This window comes from Chinchilla lanigera, unplaced genomic scaffold, assembly GCF_000276665.1.
Source record: "Chinchilla lanigera isolate Chin_1 unplaced genomic scaffold, ChiLan1.0 scaffold00028, whole genome shotgun sequence".
In the NCBI taxonomy this organism is placed as follows: Eukaryota; Metazoa; Chordata; class Mammalia; order Rodentia; family Chinchillidae; genus Chinchilla; species Chinchilla lanigera.
In genome coordinates this window covers 14,089,600-14,117,505 of record NW_004955429.1, presented here as the reverse complement: position 1 = coordinate 14,117,505, position 27,906 = coordinate 14,089,600, and the positions used below count along the sequence as shown (strand labels likewise).

Below are 27,906 nucleotides of genomic sequence, written 5' to 3'. Positions count from 1 at the left end.
GCGCTTTTGCCGCTGAGCTAAATCCCCAGCCCCGGAGCAAAGGATTTTAATCAAAGATCACCTAATAAAATATAAATTTACAACTGCCCAAAGGAAATACTATAAAGAAGGGATCCAGAGTGCTACAGAATCCATAATAGGTACAATAAACCTTTCTCTAAAGGTAAGGTGAAGCAGGAAGCCAGAGTATAAGGGAGGGAGCACGTACTGGAGAGAGCGTCTGTTCTAGGAAGAAGAGTGAGGGGCCTTCAAGGAGAGGCCATGATGTGAAGTAGACTCAGAGAAGCTGGAATTACACTGGAGAGTGAATCGGGGTAAGGCAAGAAAAGTAGGAACAGTTACCAGTCCCCCCAGGTTTCACGGAAGTCATTTCCATGGCTTCCGCTCAAGCCCTGCTCCCCACCAAGCTCTCTTGGACAGGAAGAGTCCACAATCACAGCGTGACCCTGCAGAGGCCAGCACTGGTAAATATGGCAGGCACGGAGGCAGGCAAGACAAAGCTGCTGTGCTGAAGTGGATTGCAGGTTGCCGAGAAGACAGGCAGGCGGATCAGAAACACCCTTCCAGCTCACAGGTGCCAGGAGGATGGGCACACCTGAACCCCGGAGAGGCAGATGAGATGGAGCAAGGGGCCAGCCAGGGCTTCCTCGCGTGAGGAACTGGAAAGATGGGTAAGGCACAAGCCAGAGACAGACACAGCCACATGTGGGGCAGAGATAGGGGACAACACGTGGCATCTGTGCCTCGAAGACTGTTACGAGATGAGATGGGTGATGAGCAGGAGCCCCAGCGATACAGCCTTGACCACAGCCTGAAGCCAGCGGGACCTAGGAGGGTTTCAGGAGCAATGGGAGGACACGAAGGGTCAGATGTCTCCAGCCAAGGGGAGGAAGACGTGAGGCCCAGGCAGGCAGACGGGGCCCAGGGACAGGAGTCTGGTCACTCCCCACAAATGCTGCAGAGGAGATCAAGATTTGCTCAGCTGTCCGTGGGGAAGAAAAGAAGTGGGGATACCGGGCACCTGCTCATGCGAGCACTGCAGTCACCAGCACAGATCTGTGTGTGCGGTAGTGCTGCCCCCGCTTCACAGAAAAAGTACGGCAGGAGAAGGTACGGGCCTTCACCAGGTCACAGAGCTGCCAGGGCAACGCTGCGTGACAAATCAAGGTCTATGTTGCATCCCCAAGGTCAAGTGATGTGGACCTGGGAAGGGAGAAAGCGTAGGGGCTCTGGGGTCAGACCACAGGGACCGCCCACCTCACTTTCTTCAGGCAGAACACACAGACACTGTTCCACGTACTTGACAGAATCATGAAATACACAAGTTTGTGAAAGCCTCTTTCAAAGCACACAGTTCTCTGCAAACTTTTATTATTTCATTAGAGCACTTTAGGGGAGAGGAGTTTGTTTCCTGACCTATGGCCGCCTGCTGCCACACACTACCCTGGACTTTATGAACAGTTCTGGTCTGACCGCTACCAATGCAGCTGCAGTTCTGTAGTATCCTCTGGAGGGGGAAAAAAAAAGACTTTAACAGTAACTAAATCCTCACTCTTTGCTTTAAAATGCTGAAAAGCAAAATGCTAATGTAGTTGATTAAAAGCAATGTGCCTCAGAACTGAGCATGGTGGTGCACATCTATAACCCCAGCACTCGAGAGGCTGGGGCAAGGACTGCCTCGAGTTCCAGTCCAGGCTGGGCTATATAGTGAGTTTGAGGCCAGCCTAAAATATACATCCAGATCCTGTCTCAAAAAATAAAAATGTGCCTCTAAAAGACGTCCTGGCTGAATGTACAGCTCAGTGGAAGAGGTGCCTGCTTAGCATTCACAATGGCCTGGGTTAAATCCCCAACACCAAACAAATAAAAAAGACACACTGGGTTCAAGTAAGGAGAAATTCTCCAGTTCAGGGGCTTTTTTCTCAGCTCTGACATACTTACATGGCTAGTGAATTCATTCCACCTGATCTCTCAACTTCCTACTACTCATTCATTTTTTACTTTTAATTTGTATGTCCTGCATGGTTGAGATAGCTTACTCTAGCTCTGATCCCTTCTAAAAGACATTTACAGTACTCTTTCCTTCATCTTAAAGAATGCTGAAGGCCTCAGACGGTGTCAGACACGAGGGTCAGAGAAGACAAGACAGGGACACTGCCCTCTAGGAGCTTCCAGTCTGATACAGAACAAAAGGACTAGAGGAGACCCTGGGCCTGCGAGTGAGGCTGGGGACTAGGAGCACATGAACCAGTCCCAGAACAATGCAGGGATGGTTCACTAAGAGAGACAGGATTCCATGGGTGTTATGGTTCGTGTCTAGATGTCACCCCAAAGCCTCATACAGTCTGGGAGCAGGCTTTCCACAGGTGGCTAAATCTAGTTTGTGACTGATTCATGGTCCAATGCTGGCATTATGGGTGCAGCTGCTATACCTGCCCTAGGGCGGGGAGCCTGCATACAGTAAGGGACTGAAAGAGCCTTGTCTCTCCCTTGGTGCTTTTGCTGTCTTCTGCCACATGAACTGTTTCTCATCTGTGATGCCACTCTGTCGAACCACCCCATCTTGGAGCCAGCCAACTGTAGACTGAAACCTCTACAAACTGTGAGCTAAATAATCTTTCTTCTTTAACTCTGGGTGTCAGGTATTTTGTCTCAGCAATGAGAGAAAACTTAACTAAGTCAATGGGGTTTCCACAGGTAGAATATGCTTGAGGGCGATGACACAGCACTAGGAAAAGACACACCCAGAAAACCCTGAAAGAGTCCCGGGTGTACTGGGCCGGGGGAAAGGGGGAAGAGCTGGTGAAAACCGTCGGGCTTGCTGGAGCGATCATTTACAAGAATATTAGATGGAAAGGCAGGAAAGGCAGCTTGAGCCAGAAGGAAGACAACCTGGCCTCTTGGCCTGGGCACAAGACAAAGGCCAGCAGTGCCAGGAAGACTGTTCTACACTGGGATATGCAGGACAGAAGCAAGAAAACCCTGACTGCCCAGGAGACGAGCAGGGCCTGGTTGGACCACTGGCAGGGACCAGAAGTTAAAACATGGATGTGAGCTAAACCTGGAGAGAAGGGGAGATAACCCGGGCATTGATGTCAAGTGAGGCATGGCGGGATGATCTGTACGGGGAACTGAGTTCAGTCGCAGGGGTGGGAGAGGGTGGACAAAGGAACTAGGTTCCAAACCAGCCTGTGTGAGGCTGAGGAAATCTACCTGAGTGGATTTTCAGATCATTTTATAGTGATCTATGGTAACACGAACTTTTTACCAGGCAACAGATACTCAAAGTTTCTCTGACCTTTGTCCTTTGACCTTGGAAGAAGTCACTGTAGTGTTTAAGCGGTGAAACCAGCACTGCATCGTCATCATACTTGATTAAGAAGTACGGCAGGGCCGAGACTCCTTCTGTTTGGCAGAGACCATCATATGCACGCTGGAGGGCATGGATCTGCAAACAGAAAGAGTGGAGTTATTCTGTAGACAATTACACACGTCCTGCTGAGTAAAAATTGACATGAAATGACAGGTACCTTAAAGCTGAAAAGACTGGAAATGACCAATCATCTCTGTTACTCTTGTAGCAAATGAAGAGAAGTGCCACCTAATAACACCACTTAGCTTTCCTGGAACTCTGCCCAGGTGCCTGTCTTAAAGATGCGTCTGTTTGTCTTTGGCACAAAAAACACCTACTCCTGAACATCAAACCCAATTTTACCTGCACTTTCTTTTGTTTTTTGATACCTGTTTTGATGAAAACCTTTGATCCAAAGCCATTGGCTCCTGAATGAGAGGTATGCTCTCTGGAAGGCAGAGGGCAGGATAGCAAAACCAATAGTAGAAGTGATACTTCTTTAGATCCTAGAATAAAAAGTATAACACAAGACATGAGAACACCACCAATGATTAAACTGACATGTATCTGTTCGTGTAACATCTCAGCCAGTTAAGAGACAAACTCCAATGAGCACAAAATACATCCAGCTTGTTAAATTAAATGGTCTCATCTCCAACAGAAATTGACAGAATATAGAACTTCTATCTTAATCCCCAAATACTCTCACACCTGACACACTGATGATATAATGGTGACCATAACCCACTGTACCAGTCACGTGCTAACAGAAAATGTGCACTAGGTTACTGATGTTGTCATGGCCATGCTTTACCACACCCCACCCTAGGGGTAGCTATAATCATCCCATTACAGACAGAAAATTGACCCTTACATAGACGGAAAGGAAATTAATATGCACTTAATAACGACTGAGCAGGAGAAAGAAAAGGATGAAGGATTTGAACAACAACAAAAAGACAGCAGGAGAGGCAGGAGAACTCTACTCCCAAAATGTCTGCTTTTTCCCTTGGTTCCATCTGAGCAATGTGGCTCCCACCTCAGAGGCACGGCCTGAAGGTCCACTCTCTTCACAATCAAACACACTAAGCCCACTGTCGAGAAAGCACTGCCGCTCACACACCTCCACCTGCCTAACACAGCCCTTCTCGGGAACCAGAGATGTTTTGGATTCTGGATTTTTTCAGGTTTTAGAGTATTTGCATAATGAGATATTGTGGGCTGAGACATGAATCTAAAATGACTGTCTTAGTTACTTTTTTCTCCTTGCTGAGACAAAATATTCAGCCCAAAGTTAAAGAAGGAAAGGTTTATTTAGCTCACAGTTTGTGGAGGTCTCAGTCTATAACCAGCTGGTTCCAAGGCAGAGTGGCATGGCACAGGGGCAACACTTTAGGGTAGTAGAAGACAGCAAAAGCAGCAAGAGCAAAAGGGAGAAGAGGAAGCCTCTTTCCCTCTCTTATATTATAAGCAGGCTCTCGGGTGGGGTGTAACACTCACACCATCTCCCTGCCCTCCTCTTGAACAGGTTCAGGATGTTTACAAAGTGAGGATCCTGGCCTGCTGGTGAATCACTTAGTTAAACTTCTAAACTTCTCAAGTTGACACAATGAACAGCATCCTAGAGGAGTAAGGGCATGTCCTCTATACCCAAGATGTAGAACTGCTGAGTTACTTAGTTAAGCTTTTAAACTCCTCAAGAAGGGCTGGGGATTTAGCTCAGCGGCAAAAGCACCTGCCTGGCAAGTGCAAGGTCGTGAGTTCGGTTCCCGGTACCGGAGAAAACCCAAAAAAAAAAAAAAAAACAAAACTCCTCAAGTTGACACAATGTATCAACCATTACAATGACATTCATTCACATCTTATTTACACCTCACCTGAGGGTAATTTCGTACAATATTTTTAAGGCACTTATATTTTGATTGCAACTTCTTTCCATTCTGGGTATGGAAATTTCCACTTGTGGGATGATATTCAAAAAGCTTTAGATTCTGGAGAATTTCTGAGTTGAGATTTTCAGATTAACAATGCCCAGACTCTATAACGCTGCTGTCCTAAACAACTTCCTGGCAAAACCCAAACCATGATTCTTAAGCACTTCCTTCATGCCAGGTACAATATGAGACACGTCATGGTTTGGTGCTTATTTTGCAAGGGGAACATACAATACAGGACACATATTTTATAAGATTATTTGTAACAGTCACCTAAAGAATTATATACAAGAGAGTGCAGGAAATCTGTCCACACACTATAGACCAAGAATCCAGCTGAGGGCCTGGATTCTGCGATAATGTCCTGCATGAGTCCAGCTGAAGACCTAGAGCCCATAGCAATGTCTCAGGCAGGCCTCTTTCACAGATCTGTGCTGGGAAGGCCCAAAGGTCAGTGATGGAATCTAGGAAGTCTATGCCAGTGGGATGAAGGATCTGTGCTAGCAGGCTGAGGGATCTCCTGGAGCCAGGGAGCGATGTGCAAAGTAAGAACCAGAGCTCCCCCGAAAAGTACCACAGCCACCCTGTGTAACAGTGAGGTCCCAAGCTCCTCTGATGGTGAAGACAGCTGAGTTCCCATCAGGGAAGCCAACGCAGCAAGCTTCTCCAGGAGACTGGCAGTGCACCATCTTCCCCTCTGGAGCCAGGAAGCAGTGCTCAAAGTAAGTACCAGAGCTCCCCCAAAGTGAACCACTATTCTCAGTGCCAACAAGGTCCAGAGCTCCTCGGAGGATGAAAACAGCCAAGTTCATCAGGAAAGTCAGCATGACGAGCTCCTCCAAAAGAACCAACAGCTCCTTACAGCTTCTACCAGTTCCCAACAGCCTTTCTCAGTTCCCAACAGCCTCTCCTTCTCCAGTTCTGCCTCTTATGCTGCTGGCAACAGTCCTCAGGTGGGCCTCCCACACCCAGCACCACACTTACTCAGTTCAGCTGGGGGTTATAAGCTGACCACCCATTGTCAATCCACTACAGACACCCTGATAATAAGCTGAGTGGGCCACAGCCCCAGGCACTAGGCAAATGCTTCCCACGTGGGGAGCCTATGAGTAAGGCAGAGTGTCACAGGTGTCAAGCAAGAGCAAGTATCAATGATATAGGAGGTGATATCTTCCTGAGTATGGCCACTCCTACCCCTGGGGAAGTACACAAGGGACAGGATTTGGGCACTGTCCTCGACCCTGCTGGCTAAGGGTTCGTGGCTCTGAATTACTACGGTGCTCAGGGCCTCACTCACTCATGTCACAGAACCCAGCCTTCTGTGGGCATGGGTAGCTGCCTTACCGACCCATGACCACTGACTATGGACACTGCTTCAGGGATAGTTAATATATCTTCTTCAATCTTGCTAAGAATAAAAACTGAATGGCTGTTAAACAACTTTTTTTTTTGAGACAGGGTTTTTCTATGTAGTCCAGGCCAGCCCTGAATTCACTATGTAGCCCAGACTGGCCTTGAACTTGCGGTGATCCTCCTGCCTCGGCCTCCTGAGTGTTGGGATTACAGGCATGCACCACCACGGCCAGCTAAATGACTACTCTATTGGCATATAGTTCACATATCATAAAATTCACAGAGTTAAATTGTGCATTTGCATTTCCCCAAAGAAATGCTGAAGCTGTCAGCAAAAGCTACCCTTCCGGACTCTCCCCACCCCCCGGCAACCACTAATCTATCATCTGTCACCATGGATTTGCCTGTTCTGGCTCTTTCACATAAGTGCAATTGCATTTGATGACTTTTTAAAATATAACTTTTAACATAAACAATTTCCAGATGAAGTCTAGCAGTCTCCAGGCTCTAACTTGGCCACTAAGTGAACACCTAGAAAAAAATTCCCTTTTCACAATGGCAAAACAAATGCAAAATTGAAATTAATGGAGTGCCTTGTCCTTAGAGGCCTAAAAACAGCAGAAAGGAAAGCAAAAGCACTCCAGAGAGGATTCACTCTTCTTTGTACTGAGATGATTTGTCACAGCTGATCTTTAGCAAAAGGTTAAACAATTCAAGGTGAAGGACCCCATACTCTAAGGAGCTTTATCAGGTCATCTTCAAAAGTCAAAAGGCTTGAATTTCTTAGGATTCTTTTCAGGACACAAAGGATCTCAATCAAATTTAACGTAAAGTCCTTTGTGTCTGAAGATTTTAAGAGTTTAAAATTTTTATAAAGCAAGGCTCAGGATGCTTTATAAAACTGGCAACAAGGCCAACACTCATACTGACTCTAGGGAACACCTTAAAACTTGAAGAGCTAATGTTGTTTTTCTGACTAAACACAAATGGTCAATGTGTTCTACTAACAAGAAGTCAAGGAGGGGAGTCGAGGAGGGCTGATCTTCAACTCACAAACCCAGAAATCTTTAGCAATATCGAAGTCTACCCTAGCAGATAACCTATCATATTACTTAGATTTATACCCAAACGTCCCATGTCAAAGTGCATCTAGAAACCTGTGGTGTGGCCTTCAGCGTGAGCTCCACACCTCCCTCCTGGGCAGGGGGCAGTAGGAGAGGAAGAAAGGCAAGACCTGCAACTTGGTTAATAACAATCATGATGTGCAGAAGAGGCTTAATATCCAAGGCTGACAAAACTGTGGAGACAAAATACTCACAGGCCAATGTTAATACACTTATAGGCCCCCTCCAGAGAACTCACACTAAATAAATGAAAGAAGTAGAAGAAGTATCACTGTGGCCAGCAGTGCTCACTGCACCGTTTCCTTCAATAAGGAATATCTGAAGCGTGCAAGACAAGTCTATGGAATGTACTGGAACAGAACACTACCATCAATGTAAGTTCAAAGCACAAGTCAGTTTGATACACACATACACACAAACATATATGAATGTTCTTTGACTCATGCTGGGCTTACAGTCAGATAAATCTGTGAAGTGAAAACATCATATAAAAAAAGATCTACCGTGCACCAGTACAAATTCTCTATGATGAATGTTATCATTGTTTATCTAAAATGTACCAATAAAATAAAATTTAAAACAAAATGATACCCTCCAAGCATCACAGCTGCGTCTCACCTGCCTCAATGTGTTTAGAACATTTATGCCAGCCTACACTGGGCAAAATCAAGTCACGCGAGGCCTCTTAGTGTTGTGCGTCTTGTGTAATTTACTGGGTACCACGCTGCGAGTGAAGAATGAAGGGGCTCTATGGATACGCTCTCATGCCAACAAGAGGTTGGAAATCCTGAGCTGAACCTTAAACTGGGGAGTGTGCATGCACATACGCACTTGTGTGTGTGTGTGTGTGTGTGTGTGTGTCAGAGAGAGAGAGAGCGCGAGCGAGGAGGAAGCAGCTGGCATCTCCATGAGCAATACTTTCCCTTCCTCTACCTCCCACTGCGCTGAGCCCAGGTCCTTCCATCCTCCCTATAACCCTCCTTCCTTAGGCAGCAGCCGTCACCCTCCTGTGACTTCCTTCTCAAGGCTGCCCTAATTGATTTAATGAGATCTCACATATAGACAATGTTTTTCTTTCTCAAAAAGCAGCCATTGTGTGGCCAAGCCGTGTACATGATCTCTTCTCATCTAGAAGCCTCCTCCCCTATCTGGCAGCATCTGGAGGGTTCCTACAGGCCCGTGTAAAGGCCTGGGCACCGGTCTGTGGTGCTGCTGAGGGGCAGGAGAACCTTTAGGAGCCAGGGCCTTGTGAAAGGAATGAGTCACTGGGGGCGTGGCCTCCGACAGGACACTGGGACCCTAACCGGTCCTGTCTCTCTCTGTACTTCCCAGCAGCCATGAGAGCAGCTCTGTAACAAGCTCCTCCCACTGTGATGTGCTGAGCTGTTACAGGACTAAAGGCAGTGGGGCCAAGTGCCATGGACTGAAACCTCTGAAGCCATGAGCCAGACAAGCCTTTGCTCCTTAGAAGTCAGTTATCTCAGGTCTTTTCCACAGTGACAGACAGCTGGCCAACACGATGGGTCCAGCAGCTGTGCCCTGCAGGAGTATACCTAACAAAGACTTCAGCCCAGCTTTATAATGTCCTGAGAAACAGGAGCTGGGTGCCTGTGTCATAGAAACCATACTGCTACCGCCAATGTGATCAGGAGAGATGAACTAATTTTGCACTACTAGCAGGTGCCAGCACTATCTGGCCACTCATCAAAGAAGCTGTTTTATAACAGCTACCAAGAGTAATGGGAGGGAAGAGCTCTGGAGGGAAGAGAACACGCTGTTCTGCTGCTGGTCCACAGGGGACCTCACCAGTCTCTGCACAACAGGACACCTATTACTTACTGCAAACGTCAGGAGCAAGAACTTGTTGAGGAGCACAGGGTTTTCAAGAGCAGCACCCGACTTGATGGACTCCCAGATCTGCCGGAAGAAGGAAAAGCATCAAGTCAGGTGGCCAGCATCTCTGGGTGTCTCACTGCTGGCAAAGCGTGGATCTGAGGAGCACTGTGTTCTTCCTCATCCAGGCTGGCACTGCTCCTCTGCCAGCCAGCTCCCCATTGCCCGAGTCTGAGGGAGCCCTGCACAGCCTCCCCATAGGCCTCGAGCCACTCTCCAGACTTCCTGCTCATCACCTCCTTCCTGCATACAGTACCAGTCACAGCAGGGTTACAGAAGTGAGCAACATAGTCCCCACCCGCAGGAAGTACCTCGTCCAGGGACAGGCCAGGCCCACGTGCACAGGTTCAGGCCTGCCACTGAGAAGTGGATGGGATTCTCAGGACGAACCTCAGCCCTGGCTGGGAGAGGGGTGCAGAGCTCAGGAGGGGCCTAAAGCACGGATCTTAGCTACACAGAGGTGATTTCTTAAAGCCTTACTTAGGATTCTCTTGCCCTAGAGAGGGGAAGGAAGGAGAATGAAATGCAAGTTTGTGTACACTCAGCAAGTGCTGTGCCTGGACAAGAAGCTGGTCGTGGTCAGGAGCTGCAGAGCTCAGGATGTTTTATCACTAAGATTTGTTGCTACACTCTGTGTTGCTAAGTAGGACAAAACAGTTGTGCCATAAAAAAACAGTTTCCTGAGCACAGTTGTGAGGGAAGGGAGCAGAGAGAAGGAAGTGCCTGTTCCTGACATCGTGCTCTTGGAGGGCTGGGCCCAGGAAGAGCAGCCCATGGGGTGCGGGAGTTGGGGAGAGGCCCAAGCTTCCTCCAGGGCTTTGAGTCCTGGGAGCAGCAACCTGCTTCTTCCCACCATGGATTAAGACCTGACCCGACCCTCCAGAGCCTTCTTTTAGATATGAAGACAAAGCAGGAGGCCCACAGCCAGACAGGCCACAGGGCAAGTGGGGCCATGAGTGAATCCACTGCAGGGGCAAGAGAGGAGCCTGCATTGAGAACCCTGTACCCACACAAACAGAATTCCTGTTGTTCTCCTACATTTGATATCATTATTATGTTAGTATGGTGCTTGCAGAAAGTCTTGATAACTGACACGTAAGTGTACACATTTATGGAGTACAGTGTGAAAATTCAACACATATACACAATGTATAAGGATCAAATCAGGGTAATTAGTATCTCTTCATTGGGAACCTTCAGGTTCCTCTCTTCTAGTTAGAGATATGCAATAAATTACTGTACACTAGTTACCATGCTGCACTATAGGATACTAGACCTCACTCCTCCTGAACATGGGTCTCTGCTGTCTGCCCCGTCTCTACCCTCTCCCCACCTCCCCTTCCCAGCTCTGGCAACCATAACTATTCTTCATTTTTTTTTTTTTTTTTTTTGGGGTCTTTTTGAGACCGGGTCTCGCTATGCAGTTCAGGCTGGCCTTGAGCTCACTTTGTAGCCCAGGCTGGTCTCGAACTCACAACGATCCCCCTGCCTCAGCCTCCCAAGTGCTGGGATTACAGGTGTGCACCACCACGCCTGGCTTATTCTCCATTTCTATGAGACCAACTTTTCTAGCTTCCACAGATGAATGAGAATAGGCGACACTTGTCTTTCAGTGCCTGGCTTATTTCATTTATACTATGTTCTCCATTGCTGCAAAGGATTTCATTGTTTTTTGGGCTGAATAATACTCCAGTAGGAATAAGTAGCACCTTTCCATTATCCATTCACCCACTGATGGACACCTGGGCTGATTCCACATCTTGGTTATTGTCAACGGCATGGCCATGAGCATGGGTGTGCGGGTATCTCTCCCACACACTGGATCACTTCCTCTGGATGTGTACCAGGCAGTGGAATGGCTGGACCTACAGGAGCTCTGGTTTTCTTTTCCTGAGGAATAGTCACACTAGTAGACACAAGGGCGGTACTAGCACATTGCCATCCAGGGTGTACAAGGTGGCATTGATTTAAGGCGGGTTCTAAGACCTCTTCATTAAGTGGGTTGAGGGGGACTGGGATGAACTGTCCTTCTCCTTCCTCCCCACTCCAATTTTAATCTCACTAACTCAGATGTGAAGAACAGGAGGACACGCCAGGAAGAGAGAACCCCAAGGAGGTATTATGGTTACATTCAGATGCCCCCAAAGCCTCCTGTGCTCAGGGGTGGGCTTTGGGGAGGGGACTGGATGATGGAGCCATGTAATCACCAGTGAGTGCTCTCACTGCTGAGTTTACAGCTAAACGTGATATTAGGAGGCAAAGTCTGGTGATGAAGTAGGTTGCTGGGGGTGTGGCCTAGGAAAGTTCATTTCCTTCCTCCCCCCTCATTCCCACTGTTTCCTGCCTGTCATACCATGAGATGCTTCTCTTCTGCCATGCTACCCTGCCCCAGAGCCAGCCAACTGTGGACTGAAATCTCTACAAACTGTGAGTCAAATAAACCTCTCCTCCTTTAAGGTGTGGGTGTCAAGTACTGTGTCTCAGCAATAAGAAAGCAACTAAGACAGGAGGTGAAGGGAGTTCTACATAACTACTGTGACTATGTCAGAGAACACAAAGACAAGAACGACAGAACAGGAAGGTTGGCAGGGACCAGGCCACAGGGAGCTTGCAAGTTAGCTGAGTAGATCACATCAGCCCAAAGATGCTGGAGAGACGTTGTGCACAACTCCCATGGCACCATGCTGCACAGGATTGCCAAGACTCTCTGGGCACAGAGGACCAGGCATCCTCTCACCAGCAGCCACAGCACTGTAACCCACAAGAGAGGCTGAGCTGCTCCAAACTGCTCAGTAGGGATGGTCAGTTAACCTCCGTTTCAGTCACATGCATCTCCGGCTTGTCCCCAGTGCAGAGCCTGGGTTCTGCCTGATCTCTGGACAGGGGTCATTCTCTTTGGGGAAATATCCAGAAACCTGCAAACACTTGTTTTTCACAACAGATCCAGGCTCCTGATCAGAGACGGCACAGTGCCAAGATCCCGGGAAATGGAGTAGACACATGTGGGCTGCCTGGCTAACCTCGTCTGCCGCCTGTTCCAGAAGCAGCTTCTTGTCTGCAGTCTTGAAAGCCTCAAGCGTGTTGGTGTTGTGCAGTGTTCCGACAGCAGGGCAGCAGTGCGCAGGCGTGGGGGCACTCCTACAGGTGAGAGACGCAGTTAGCCAAGAATAGTGGGACTCTGCATGAGCCACGGAGTGACAGGTACACCCAGGTGTATTAGTCTGCTCCTGTCACTGCAGCTTAACAAAGGAGAGGTTTATTCAGGCTCATGGTTTTAGTGGGTTCAGTTCATGGTGATAGGCTCCAAGGCACAGACAGCATGGTAGAAGGACCTGGTGTGGAGGGAAGCTGCTCACCATGTAGTGGCCAGGAAGCAGAGTGAAGAAGATCTGGGACAAGAACATACCTTTCCCGGTCACAGCCTAGTGACCCACCTCTTCTGACAGGCCCCACATTCCAACAGCACAGTCAGCTGTGAACTCATCCATGGATGAACCTAGTATTGACCACAATGCCCCATCATCCAGTCACCTCCCTCAAACCCCACCTCTGGAAACACAAAACATTAGTGGGGCACTTTAGATCTAAACAAGAACCCTAGGCAAACAGCAGCATCACTCAGCTCGTCAGAGAGAAGACTGACTGCCACCTCTTGGGAAAGGATGAGTCCCATTGTTGAAAGCAGGGGCCATTTCACAAGAAGCCTAGAGAACCCCTTTATCCTGACCTGTGGGCTGCCTCTTCTTTCACCACCTCCCAAATAGAAATGCCCCTCCTCCTTTTTATTCTTTCCTGGATTCAACCTAAGAGTGAAACATTACTTAGCTAGGAACTGTAAGGCAGTTCTTTTTCCCATTTAAAGGCTTAAGCAGCATGCCAAGGGTCACACAATACTGAGCAGAGTGGAATCTGGAGCCAGAGCCAGTTGACCCCAAGGTGTCATGTGCCAGGCCCTGCTCAAACCTTTGCTTGGGTACCAAAGCCCCATTCCAGGCCTCCTCCTCCAGGAAGCCACTCCATCCTCGGCAGTGACAGCTGGCACATAGGGCTTTTCTAAGAACAACAGTCACATACACTTGACAGGAAGGCAGAAAGGTCCCTAAGGGGGCGGCCCATCCTACAACCTGGCCCACCCAATCAGGGGTCTGCACATAGCTGCTGCCAAGCAAGTCCCTGTGGGTCATCAGAGCCACACAGGCAAGATGCACCGGCCTGGGCTGCCTGTCAGTTTAGGCACCTCAGAGACTGCACACGCTGTGTGGCCCCACAGGGCTCCCAGACCCCAGAGAAGTCAGGAGGAGGGAGGACGAGCTGACTCTGAATACCCAGTGAGACACGGACAGGTCTGCTCTCTTCTCTGAAGTGATTAACCTGCATTTCTGAGATTACAGATGAGAAAATGCTCATTTTATCAGTGACCTGCTTATTGTCACAGTGAGCACAGACAGAATGCACTGTTACTCATTAAGCCAATGAGAGCTACATGGTGCAAACGACCTGGTGTCCTCTCACTCAGAGACTGGCACACTGGGTTCTGTGTGACACTGGATTCAGGGGCTGAAAAAGAGACATAAACCTGGAGCAGCTGCAGTGGCCACAGTGAGTGCCAGGTCACTGTCAAATGCCAAGTGTGTCGGGTGGGGGTGACTGCATGGCCAGAGCTGTCCCCTAGGAGCTGTGAGTCAGCCAAGCACAGGTGGTTTGTCACCATGCCCCTCCCGTAAGGAACAGTGTTCATCCAGGTGAACGGAGGACATCAAAGGCCACCTCTGGAAAGCGGAAAGTCACGGAGGTCAGGCAGCCCACAGGCAGAGGGGTGGGCCGGACCTTCCCCGCACACGTGGCTCTCTGAACTCAGGGCTGAACCAGGATGCCGGGTCACAAGAAAGACACAGTCATGTCACATTGATGCAAACACAAAGGAAGCCAGCACCCCTCTTCCTAAACATCCGACTGCCCTGGATGTGCAGCCACACCAAACCCTGGCTCTGACCAAGGAGGAGGTCAAGGCTGGCTCCGAGGAACTCAGCACTCGGACAATGTAAGGAGGGACATGAGTTAAAGTCTCCAAGGAGAAGCAGTTTTCATAACTGGGGGCCATGGTAATGAATAAAAACATGATCATGGAAGGGGACGAGCTCAAACTTGGGGGTGGAGCAGTTTAGTTAAATCCTGGTCCTGATAGCTAGTTAGTTTTCTATGGTTCTGTTTTTATGAAATGTCCAGAATAGGCAAGTTCTCAGAGACAGGAAATAGATTGTTGGTTGCCAAGGGCTGGAGGAATTCAGAGGGGGTGAGCAGTAATGGCCAAAGGTTTCTTTTTGGGGAGATGGAACTGCTTGCTCTATGGTTAAACAGTGGTGATGGCTGCAAAGCTTCATGAATATTAAAAGCTGATGGCATGCGGATTTCCTGTGACTGAGTTGCAATGTATGCAAATTAAGCCTCAATAGGGCTTTCTACATGCATATCAATGGGAAATCCTCCCTTGTGCAAAAGCCCCCAGTGAGTCCTCAGCAGCTGGTGTGGAGGTTTGGCAGCTGAGTGTTCCTTTAAGGTCCACATGTCCATGGCCTGGTCCCCAGGCTGGCCGTAGGGGAGGTGGTAGCCCCCTTGGGTGGGAGTGAGGTCCCAGGTGCTGCCTCGGTAGGTAGACTCTTATAAAAGCCTGAGTCTGGTTCTGCCTTCTCTCCTGCACTCTGGTCCCACTTGAGATGTGGCCTTTTGCTGCTACACACTCCCATCACCCACTGCTCTCACAAAAGGCCAAACAATGCGCCCATGCTGGACTCTCAACTTTCTAAATGTGAGGCAAAGAAACTTCTTCTCTTTATAAAGTTAGCTGCGCCAGGTGTTTCACCACAGTAATGCAAAGCTGACTAATGCACTGGTAAAGGATGGATTCATTTACTATCCTTTACCAGTCCATTGGGCCCCCACTTCACCCATGTTCAGTGATCACTCAAGAAGCACTCCTCCACAGGGCTGCTTGCATGTGACCAGCACGCAGGCAGGTGGCCAAGAGGGAACAAGTCCTCCAGAGGAACAGCAGAGGAGGTTAGGGAGCTTCGCTCCATACTCACAGCTTCTCTGCCTGCGCGAGACCACTCCACCTCACTCCAGCAGCTACCTGGGCAGCCAGCACCTGCAGAGCCTTCCAAGTGCTAGGACAGAGGGGCCCCAAGACAGACACAGCTTCTGCTCTGCCCACATCGATGCACACTCTCTCTTTCTCGAAGTCCATTTGAGGCTTAAGTAAGAAAGACCTTTGACTAAAAAGGAATAATCCTCAAGAGAAAGCAGCCCAGGGAGATGTCCCTTATTCAAATGTTTGTCATCTGTGTTAGCATTTCATCACCGTGAGGAAAACTTCAAGGAGAAAAGGGTTACTCTGGCTCACAGGCTCAGGGGGTTTAGTCCATGGACGCTTGGCTCCATTGCTTCTGGGCCTGTGGTGAGGTGTGGTGGAGAATGCGCAGGAGCAAGCCCCTTAGCTCCTGGTGGAGAGGAGATGGAAAGGAGAAGGGGAGGCAGAAAGAGAGAGAGGTGTGCCAGGAACAAGAGACATCCCCTCTCCAGGGACCCACTTCCTCCAAACAGGCCGCACCCTACAGTTCCTATCCCCTCCCAGCAGCTCATTCAGTCAGGAACTTATTGATGGATCCATCCACTGAGGTCGGAACCCATCCTCACAGCCCCACCTTCCTGCTCCCCGGGGACCAAGCCTGCAGCACACAGGCCTCTGGGCCTGTAAGATCCAAGCCCTCCTACCTTTTGAGTCCTGAAGAAAGGAAAACTCTTTTTACCACTGTCACTTCATCAACAGAAACAGAGCACATACAAGATGCAGAAGACTAGGCCACCACTCCAGCAGGTGCAGCAAGCAAGACACAAACTTCCTCTCTGGTGGGGCTCCTCCATTGTGGGTTGCCAAGACTGAACTTCTGCACACCGTGTGCCTGGTAAATGCAACCTCAGCTACAGTTCACTGCAGACAATGTGCATATAGGACTTGTGCTGCTGGCTGCTGGCAGAAGTCCTTGAGACTCCCAGGGACTCTAAGCAAAGGGGCTTGTCCATGCTTCACAAAGGCGAGATCCTCCTGCGTCCATAAATGAGGAGTAGAGCTGTAGCTCTCTGTGGTACTTCCTTCCTCTCTGAATCGCAGAGCCGGCACAGTTGCTTACCAAGACACACAGGAAGCAATCGGGAAGTTTTTGTAAATAATGATCGCCTCTCCATATTCATTACTGTGCCCAGCTCGTACAGCAGAGCTGCAGGAGCCGTGTTTCCTCCGCCTTTTATTTCTAACACCTTCACATCTTGCCCTTTGTAGACATTCACTGTTTGAGGAATAAATCCATTATTTTCCCTACAGACCCACACAGATCTACGGCAACGCAAATGAAGACAGGTTAAGAATATGAAGACAAGTTGGACATAAAGAACTCTTGCCTTCTGAGGAGCTGCAAGTGCTCTCATTAAACTTCCTACCGTGCTAGGAAAGAGGGACTCAGAAAATTACACACTCAAAACCAGGAATGTAACAACTATGTTAACTCCCCATCATCTTGCTTTGAAATTCTGTATCATTTTTATTGCTTTTTTATTCTCTTAAAAAAAAAAAAAAAAACACCAGGAGTGTTAGAAGCCCAGAGCCTATTTCACAGACAAGGAAAAGTGAGCTGAGAAAAAAAAAAACCATGCTTGGGAGGTAGCACAGTCAGTTGGCTATAGGGACCAGGTCTTCAAACTTCACATGCAGGGACACTGTCACAGCACTGGGGCCGTGCTTCCTCCTGCTTCCTCCCACAGCGTGCCACCAGGCCCCAGGCACAGGAGGCGCAGCTTAAAGGAAGATGCACGCCCAGTGAAACCAACCTTAGTGGGGAGGTCACTGTGCGGGATCACAGGTTTTCTAATGAACTTTCTTGATTACACAATTAAAGGTGGTTAAACTTTATAATTGGATCAGACCTAAATTCTGTGAATTACTCTTTTCTAATTAGTGTTCCAAAGATACAATTATTAAAATCTTATGAGATAAACAAGGTTACAAGATTTCGGTGTATCACAATAGGAGCAAGGCCATTGAGATAAAATGATCGAGACAGAGACAGGGGAGGGGACGTAACAAGAACGAGGATGTGTTATGCACAGTGCCAGCTCCCCACGAGGAATGTGACCATTATGTGCTGCCAACGTGGACTAATAAAAATTAAAGTTAAAAAAGATTGTTCAGACGGCACAAAAGCTAGCCAGCTGCATTCCCCCTTCTACCATCTTTGGACAATTTAATGCTTCACAACATTTTCAGCATTTTGCTCATTATATTATAACTGCTCCATGAGTAAGTTAGTCTTTGCCAAAATAGGAGGCAGATCACTAGGATGAAAATCTGTTTTGACAAAGTAACCTCAAGGAATTTACCATGGAGTAAGAAACCTCTGAAGGGAAAAAGAAATGCTAACGCACACTTTTTCAAGATGCACAAAGACTAACCTTGTTTCAGGCTTAGGTTATACTTTTAAATTTCGCAATTTAAAAGAGGTAAAGGAATAAAATACATTGTTTTTTTCTTGAGATGTTTAAAAACAATTCTAGGGAAGCCTGGTACGGTGGCACGCTTCTGTAAGCCCAGCACTTGTAAGGCTGAGGCAAGGGATTCTGAGTTCAAAGCCAGCCTGCACTACACTGAGTTCAAAGTTAGCCTGAGATCCATAGTGAGACCTTACTTGAAAAAAATAAATTAAATAAATGAATAAATAAAATAAACAAGCAAAATTCTAAGGACGCTTTATCTGAAATACACTAGCCACTGACTTGCCACACTTTAAAAAGTCATCATAAGGCCCCCTTTATTAAGTCACCTGAATTCCTCACCTTGACATGGCTGAGGGGCCAGGGTGCAAAAGGGGAGTCACTTAGCTTTTTAATTCTTCAACCCTCCAAGGGTCCCTGATCATGGTCACCACGCCAACCTTTTGTAAAAGTCTGTTTCAAACAATGAGCTCGCCGGGCATGGTGGCACACCCCTGTAATCCCAGCACTCGCGAGGCTGAGGCAGGAAGATCGCTGCGAGTAGGAGACCAGCCTGGGCTACAGTGAGCTCAAGGCCAGTCTGAACTGCATAGCAAGACCCTGAGTAACAATGAGTAACAGTGAGCTTTCTGGGACCAGAGATGCCACAGTCAACACATGTGGTGGCCCTGGTGTTGCTGCCCGAGCCAGATTTATCTCCTCCTAAAAATCATGCCCTCTCCAGATTTCCCTGCTTCCATAGAAGACAACAAATGCCCCTTGCTGCTCAGCCTGGATATCAGAACTATCCTTCTGAGCACAATTTTCTTCTTCTCTCTCCATGCTCTCTAAATTTAGCTAGGCGTGACCTTTCACCTTTGACCTATGCATGATCTCCCTGTCCAAAAAACAGAGAAAAGCCCTACCTGGCCAGTCTAAAAAGGTTCTGTTTCTGAAAATGCCCAGCTACTTTGGGACTCACTAAATGTCTCTCTTATCCCAAGTGACTCTCCATAGCTCCTGAGTGGGAAGGCAGATCCTTCAGGATGTTGAGCCAGATCTTTGGAATTTTCCCCATAATGACTTGCACAGTAGCTTGGCCAAAGAAGCTGCCTAAGCAGGGTTCACTGACTGACATCCATGGATCAGCAACTACAGGAATAAGGCAGGAGGTGCCAAAAAGAATCATAAAAATTAGAGCTGGGTGTGGTGGTACACACCTGTCATCTCAGCACTTGGGAGGCCGAGGCAGGAAGGTCACCACGAGTTCAAGGCCAGCCAGTACTATATAGAGAGATCTTGTCTCAAAAAATAGAACAAAATAAACTACAACCAAAGTCAGGAGGGAAGTTAGGTAAGAGTCAATCAACCTACTTGGTATCTGGCATTTAATATGCTCTCAACCTAGCCCTAGACAGTCCCAAGCAGGTGGCATTTGTCTCTGGGGGACGAGAGACTCCAAAGGTGCTAACTGTGGCCCACCTCTGAGGAGGCAAGACGTTTTTGTTCCTCACACAAAGTGTTCTTTACTTCAGATTTGGGACAAGCAAATACTCACATGTCAAAAGCGCTGAACTCCAACGTCAGGCGAGCCGGCAGCCCAGCGGAGTCACCTGGACAAAAGCATGAGCAGTCTCAGTAACAAGTCAGAGCCCCACGGCAGCAATGTTTGTTATGGGCTCTGCGTCGTCCCCCAAGTGCCCCATTCCTGCAGACCTGCACTGTACCCACGGTGGCAGAACGGGACAGGGGTCTCGGGAACGGGAGGGATTTGCTAGAAACCTAAGATGCTCGAGATATTCATATCTGGATTGGTAACTAGGGCGTTTCATACTCCCTCCCTTTTTCCCAACAGGGAAAGCGCAATTTAAAAATGAACCTGTGCCAAAGGCTGGCAGGAAAGGAGAAACTCGAGAAGAGCGCTGCACAGAACGGACAGAAGCGGCCCTTTCTAACGGAGCCCAGGTGGCCGGGTGTGGTCTGCCCGAGGGCTCCCACCCTCGGCTCTGCAATAATCAGTAACTGTAATAAACAAGGGAAGCTGGCTCTGCGAGGGAAGCGACGGGGCGGCCTGCGCCCGCCTACCGTTGTAGTAGTAGCCCTTGATGTCCTTGGGGGCCGCGTCCAGCCGGTACTCATTCAGTTTCCTCTGGGTCAGCTCGTGCCAGAAGCCCACGTCCAGGGCGCTGCTGAACGGGGCGAACTGCAGTTTGGGAAGTCTGGGATCCCCCATGGCTGCCGCTCTTGTTTGCCGACTACAAAAACACACATAATATAGGAAAATCACACGGCCACATAAACCTTGGTGAGAAAGAACGCTTGTGGCAAGGCTTAATTCAAACAAGGAAACAGAAAGAAGAGGGTCTGCGTGTGGTTCAGGGGTGCGTGAAGCCTGGGGTTCCATTCCCAGCACTGCAAAAAATGGATAACGAATGTAGTAACAAGACGCATGCAGACTACCTGGGGACACTTTTTAAAAATGTGATTTTAAAAACAATCTTGACCACTTTGAAGCATACAGCTCAGTAATATCAAGTATATCCACAATGCTGTGAAAGTGGTCTCCAGACCTGCAAAAGTGGAACTCTATACCCTTTAAGGACAATTGCCCCCAGCCCCTCCCATCCACTGCTCTACTGTCACTCTGAGTTTGAGGACCCTACAGTCCTCCTGTAAGTAGACTCATAGACCCGTGCTCTTGGGATTGGCTTATTTTGTGTTACATGCAACTCTGAAGGCCATCCCAGGCCATCTGCTACTTGGTCACTGTAGTACAAGGAATGTTTAACAGTAGCCTTTGCTGGCTTTGGTTGCCTGGTTGGTTCTGCGGTACTGGGGATGGAACCCAGACCCTCACACATGCCAGGTGACCATGTGCCAGGTGACTGCGCCCCAGAGCTGCACCCCAGCCCTAGCCTTTACTTCTGTCACTCTGACTAATGCATTCTTGTGACTCCTTTGAGACAGGCAAGTCCCAGGTTCTGGAACCTATACAAAACCAAAATCTGAAATCCAGCTAGTGAGAAACGTAGCACCGCACACTGCTGGAGTCCTGTGTGTCAGGCGGCAGGTGTTAGCAACTGCAGCTAAGGAGCAGAAGGTTAAGTTTCTCCCCACCTCCAGAAGAATCTCTGAAATTTCATGTTTTTCTTTTTATTGAGACAGGATCTAAGTTGCCCAGATTGGCCTCAAACTTGTACCCCGTCTCAGCTGCCCAAGTAGCTGAGATTACAAACATGTGTCCAGAACCTGGCTCATGTCTTAGCTTTTAAACGCAGGGAAATTCTCTATTCTCCTCCGTATGTACTTTAATGCTTCCCTTCCCCCTCAGAAAGAGATATGTCCCCCTACTTCCCTGCACACCTGCAGGGTGCACACACACACACACACACACACACACACACACACACACACCCAGGGGAGCCACTGAGGGATCTGGCTTCTGGTAACATCAGTTTAAGCAGTACTTTAATCAGGCTGTTTCCAACTGTCAGTGAGAATAGCGTTCAATTACCATAAAACACTTCAGCTCCTAATGTTGTCTCTGCCAAGGAAAAAGGAAAATGAACACAGCACGAGTCCTATGTTTACCAAAGAGATTTTTATGCTGGGCCTTGGCTATGAATCTATCTTTAGAGAATCTGTTTACAACTCTTGAGTTTAGCCTTACTGATCTTCACATATTGGATATTGCAAAACTTATTGATGAGGGGCTTAGATGACTTGGTTAAACTTCCCTAGTCTCCCTGTTACCTGGAAAACTAGTATGACGTCAATTATGTTTGCAAATGGTTTATTTAAAATCTCTTATGAGCCGGGTGTGGTGGCACATGCCTGTAATCTCATCATTCTGAGAGGCTGAGGCAAGAGGGTCACAAGTAGCCCAGCAACTTAGGGACATAACAAGATCCTATCTCAAAATAAAGTTTGGGGTGTGGATATAGCTCAGTGCAAAGGCTCTGGGTTTAATCTCCAGTACCACAAAAATAAATAGATTCCATCACGAATTAACTACCTTCCAGAGGCTGGTTTTTATATTTACAACTCTTACACTCAAACAAACTTCCAACTTTCAAGATCAACTAACCATTTTTTAATAAACTAGGTTATTTGATGTCATCACAAATTTTAAAAAATATTTCCTTTACATCCAAGCAGAAAATACACTTTCCAACTATTACAATGGCATGAAGGGAGGGGTGGCTCAGTGGCAAAGCCCATGCCTAGCCTGCACAGGGCCCTGAGTCTGACCCCAGCACTGCAAAAAAGAAAAAAAAAGTATGAGAATCCAATCACCATGCAATTAACTATACAGATTTTCAATGACTTGTTTTATTCGATACTTAAAATTTTCTTCTGAAATACCAAACTAGGCTTCTTATACACTGTCTCGATTTAATTACATTCCATTTAATTTAATAAAAAACAAATCGAACTCAGTACTAAACAGGTTGCTTTTTATGTAAAATGTAGGGAATTTCTAGAAAATAAGTTGTATAGGAATTTAAATATGAAAGTAAATCCAATAATGTCAACTTCGCAGGACTGAAGGGTCTTTACTTTGGAAAACTTTTATATACAGTTTTTTAGTGACTTTTTGGTTGTAAGATTGAACCTGGGGCCTCCCACATGCCAGGCAAGCACTCTAACGCTACATCCCCAGCCTTTTTAAAATTTTATGTTGAGACAGGACCTCACTAAGCTGTCCTGCCTCCGCCTCTGAGCAGCTGGGATTATAGGTGTGTACCAACATGCCTGGCCCCTTAGTGACTTTTAAAGGTAATCTAAGATACTGCTATGGCTATATGGGGCATTGTTTATGATACATCAGTCTCATCCTGTCAAGTCAGACTATGCAAAAAAATAAAAAGCATCTTTCATGCCTTGCTAACCATGGAACCTGAACTGCAGGTTTGGGTTTATTGCATTTCAATAAAATGCTGAAGAAATGAATTTTTAAAAAGTAGGTTTTCTTTGCCTTCTAAATTTGTGAGGATTTTAATACCTTTGGAAAGAAATTTGTTTATTTTTTGAGACAAGGTTTCACTATGTAGCCCCAGCTGACCGCAAACTCACTGCAATCCTCCTGTCTCAGCCTCCGAGTGCTGGGATACAAGACTGCACCACTGTACACGGCTTCCTTTTGAAATAATGTTAAAAACAGACTTTAGCTGAGTAATGTAGGGTGCAGTACTCACTCTGGAGGCTAAGGTAGGAGGATCACAAGTTTCAGGCCAGCGTGGGCAACTTAATGAGAGTTTGTCTCAAAATAAAAAATGGTGGCAGGGGAAAGAGAGGTTCATGAAAGTATGTTACGTGCATGTACAAATCTGCCAAAAGGAAACCCATGAATCTATGTAAACAATATATACTAATACAAAATATGAGAAGGCAATAAAAAGTGCAAAGGTCTGGGGATATAGCTCAGCACTCTACAGGTTTAACTGCCAGTACCACAAAAACAGAAAAAACGCATTTTAGATTATAACTAAGTCATTTACATAAAACTAGGTCTCATCAGACGTCAAGGCACAGCCCTTGTCCCACAAAATAGCCAAATTTCATACAAAATGCCCAAGTAAAATACATCCCTGAGTGCTCTACTGTAGTCAGTGGTGATCTCCCCAAGTAGGATCGGGTGCCAAGAACATGCGGGCCTTGACTGTGAATTACCCGAAATGTGGCACCTTAGCTAACAAGGAGCATTTGTTGTGGTCATAACTGCAGTTAAAGTGCCCTCTAACCTGGATTCTGCAGGCTGGTTAGGAAAGCTGTCATAAGAACATAGTAACACATGCTCAGTAAATTCACCCACCTGCAACTGTTAGCACATGGATGAATCTTGCTGACAAGTTCCCAGAAATTAAAACTGCATGGTGTAGCATGCGTGAGACCCGAGCTTTGCTCCCCAGCACAATGGGACTGTGGGTCAAGAGAAGACAAAGGAGAAGAAGCCCTTCAGGCCCCAATGAAAGAAAAGACCCTTGAGCAGGCACATTGGTTCACACCTGCAGTCCCAGCACTCTGGGAGGCTGAGGCCAGAGGATGTCAAGTTTGAGTTCAGTCTGGGTGACTTAATGTAACCTTGTCTCAAACCTTAAAAAGGGCTGGAAATGTAGCTCAGTGTGAGTGTCCTGGGTTCAAGTCCCATTACCATAAAAAAAAAAAAAAAGACACTTGAGGTGCAAGGCTTAGAAAGGTGGTAATAATAACACAGAAGACATGTCCAGCCATGGACAAAGGCAGGGCACGGGAAGGGTGCCCGAGGACACTGTGGCAGCAGGGTCTTGGGCCCAGAGAGGAGAAGAGGGACGCCAGCAGGTGTTTAGGAGAAAAGCCAGGGCCCACAGACACAGTCCTAGAACAGGTTCACAGAAAGGGGCGCAGAAGCAACAGAACCAGCAGGACAACTCAATGAAATCAGCAGTGGTTGGTGCGTCAGGCTGGTGCATCTATTTATTAGCAGGAGTGGGTACAATTACTTATCAGCCCAGAGCAATAAACTGGAGAAGACTAAAGATGAAAGGATTCCACAAGTCAAAGAAAATGACTGGTCAATGCCATCGGATTTTAGTGCTTAAAAGCAGCTCAGTGGTAGCTCTCTAAAACACAACTGGACAGAAAACTGTTAGAGAGACCAGGCTGCAGCGGCAGGGTCCCGCAGGGCAGGGCCTGGCTGTGTCCCAGCAGCTCCAAGGGGCAGGTGACTGCTGCTGGACACCTGGCGGCTCTTTCCCACAGGCTAAAAACGCCACTTTGGCAACAGAAGCCCAGTTGGGAATGCATGAAAAGTTCACAATGGGGGCCTCGCAGACTCAGAAAAATAAATGGAAAACAAGAGGTGGGAAGAATAATAAAATATTTGTCCATAAAGTTGATAAAAGCTTCACTGATGGCAAAGGACAGCACACTGCTGTCCCTGTAATTCTCTGCTTCCTGAGTAAGGTTTGCAGCTTCAAGCTCCACACAATGCCAGACTGAAGGATTTCAAACATTCACAGCGTTGAGAGCATCTTAAAGATGGGGGTGCACACACGCCACTCTTCCTGCCAAGGGGAGAAGGGGCTAGGGGCATGGCCAGGCGCCTGTGAATGTGCCCAGCACACAGTGACGCTGACGTCTGTGGGGCCACCTTGCTCCACCTCTAGGTCACATCACAATGGGGCATGTGAATGCCCCTCAGCCATGTAAAATACATTCTGTCCTTTAGTCATGTGAAAGATTTGTTAGACTTCCTCTCCTCTGCCCAGGTCCCGGTGCAGGGAGTGGGGTGCGGGACCGTGAGGCCCTGAATGTAGGCTGCGGCCCCTGCACTCCTGCTGTGTCACCTGTGCCTCAGTCTCCCTCTCCCAACCCCTTCACAGCAGCTGCAACTTGCTTCCTGTTGCTGGTATTTGAAGGACTCTGCCCTGCGCTGTAAGCATTTCCCAAAACAAAATCCTTCCCTTTCTAAATCAGTTTCCAACTCTATGCCATCCGATCTCGGGACTCCACTTCCAGTCTTAACTTCCAAGTACATATCTCCATGTCTTTCACAGCCAAGACTTGGGTTTCTGAGATGTCATGGATTCAACATCCCAAACTGAACGCATACTTTCCAAATGGGAAGTTTCCCTGGACTCCCTAGTTTACTTTCTAGAACTGCCACACAAGTGCCTCGCACGTGTCCAAGGCAGAAACCACCATGTCAGCGGCCGTGTCTCCCTCACAGCAAGCAGTAAGGTATTAACTCCTGGAGGCCACCGTTACCCCAGTGCTCTAGAACATGGAAGGCGACAGCCCCTGAGCACTGGCCAGGCAGGACCAAGCACCAGGAGACGTTCACCCGCATTCAGGGCTCCCCGAAGCCCCAGGAAGCACGGAGCTTGCTCATGTTACAAATGGAAAAAGTGAAGCTTGGAGAATTAAGGCCTGCATTTGCCCCCTACAGCGAGGCCAGTGGGAACCAGGGTTCAAATCCCAGGCCTACATGAGACCCGCATTCCTCCGAAGCAGTATACTTCCCAGGTGGGTGGGCGGGCAACCTCTGCATCCCCACTCCACACGTGGTTCTGCACATGGTTCTCCACCTTGGTGCCTACAGGGACGCATGCAGCGTTGCTCTCTCAGTCCTCCACTTCCTGAGCAAGAGGGCCCTTGGCCACCAGGATCACTGTGTACAATGGTTTCCTTGTTCAAACAAACAAATGCACACCACTTCACAGGCCTGTCCCCCAGCCCTAACCCCAAGCTAATGCTCCTGGGAGACCTTGGCCCTCCCAGGAGAATTCTTCCTGCCTCTTCAGTCACACATGAAGCTGTCATTAACACACAGAGCCTGGGGTGCCAAGATCCCTGCTCTGTGGTGCCTGATAAATGCTTCGCTATGGCACTTGCCACAACGAGCTGTGCTTGCTTTTCTGCGACACTTTTTTAAAAACTCCCAACAATAGCAGGAATAGTAACTGTTCTTATCGAATGCTCATTCATACCTAGCATTGCACAAAATGCTTTACACATTCTCACGACGACCCCAAAGTGGTAACATTATGCCTGCTTTACAGAAGAGCAGGGCATGGTTGCACACACCTGTAATCCCAGCACTAGCCAGGCTGAGGGTGATCTTTGCAAGTTCTGGTCAACCTGGGTTATACAGTGAGTTCAAAACCAGCCTGAACTACATAGTGAGACCCTGTCTCAAAAAAGCAAAAACAATGGAGAAGTCTAAGGCACTGAGAAGTTAAGTGACTTGCCCGAAGTCACACAACAAGTGGCACTGCTGAGATTGTAACCCAGGTCTGCTGGCTTCAAAAGTCCTCTCATCTCTAGGCTACAGGTAGAGACCTCTGTTCTGAGTTTTTATTCTGCCCATCTGCCCCACATAAGCTAAAAACAAACTAATCATTTCAAAATTCATTTCCATGCCAACATCCTTTTGAATAAGAGTCAAAACAGGTGGGCAAAAAGGAAAGAAATAAAGCAAGCCAGGGGCGCAGCAGTCTTCCTGCACTTAGGGAAATCAACATGGTGGCAGATTGAGAAGGGACCATCAAGGAGCATATGTCAGGCCGGGGTCCCAACTGACCTGAAAGGTCAGCTCCAACCCACGTTCTTCGAGACTATTGGTCCCTGCCAAGGCCATCCAGATGGGTTTTCCCAGGGGCAGGGGATCCCAGAGGCAGAAAACTCAGCAGTGGAGGAAAGTGACCGGGATGTGCCTTGTGACAGCAGTTATACCTCAATCAAGTTGAAAATCAAAGTCAGCATATGAAAAAGACGAGGCAGATACAAACAGGCAAACTGAGGTCGTGTGTATCAGAGACATGGCCTTCAAACAGCTTAGGACTCATGTGGTCTTGGAAATTCTCCATGCAACAGAGCAGCCGGTCTCACAAGAGGACAGGCTAAGGCTCGCTGCCTCACAGGCTGGGAAAACACAAAGGTCCTGGGCAACAGTCACAGCCTGCAAGGAGGAAACCACAGGAAACAATGACATGGGAGCGTGTAGCAGGCAGGCCTCACTGAGGGACCTAAGTGTATGTGTGGGTAGGGGGGGACATGCCATCACAGTTCTGCTGCTGCAAGGAAGATAACAGATGTAAAGGTCAAGTGGCCATGCTCATGCACACCTGCAATCCCAGCTACTCAGAAGGCTGAAGCAGCAGGATGGCAGGACCCTGTGGAAAGGAAAGGGAAAGGGAAAGGGAAAGGGAAAGGGAAAGGGAAAGGGAAAGGGAAAGGGAAAGGGAAA

The 27,906-nt window shown here is 48.0% G+C and overlaps 1 protein-coding gene across 1 annotated transcript in view; it reads right to left on the bottom strand.

The window, feature by feature from the left end:
• The window catches only part of Atg7 (autophagy related 7), a 224,059-nt gene that overhangs the window by 183,529 nt on the left and 12,624 nt on the right, over positions 1–27,906 (bottom strand). The window contains exons 2-7 of the mRNA XM_005387012.2: positions 20,262–20,431; positions 19,735–19,789; positions 12,677–12,794; positions 9,603–9,680; positions 3,742–3,858; positions 3,299–3,448 (exon numbers count right to left, since the gene is read on the bottom strand). Of these exons, the coding sequence (XP_005387069.1) occupies positions 3,299–3,448; positions 3,742–3,858; positions 9,603–9,680; positions 12,677–12,794; positions 19,735–19,789; positions 20,262–20,409 (666 nt within the window). The 5' untranslated portion in view covers positions 20,410–20,431. The remainder of the gene's footprint in view (positions 1–3,298; positions 3,449–3,741; positions 3,859–9,602; positions 9,681–12,676; positions 12,795–19,734; positions 19,790–20,261; positions 20,432–27,906) is intronic.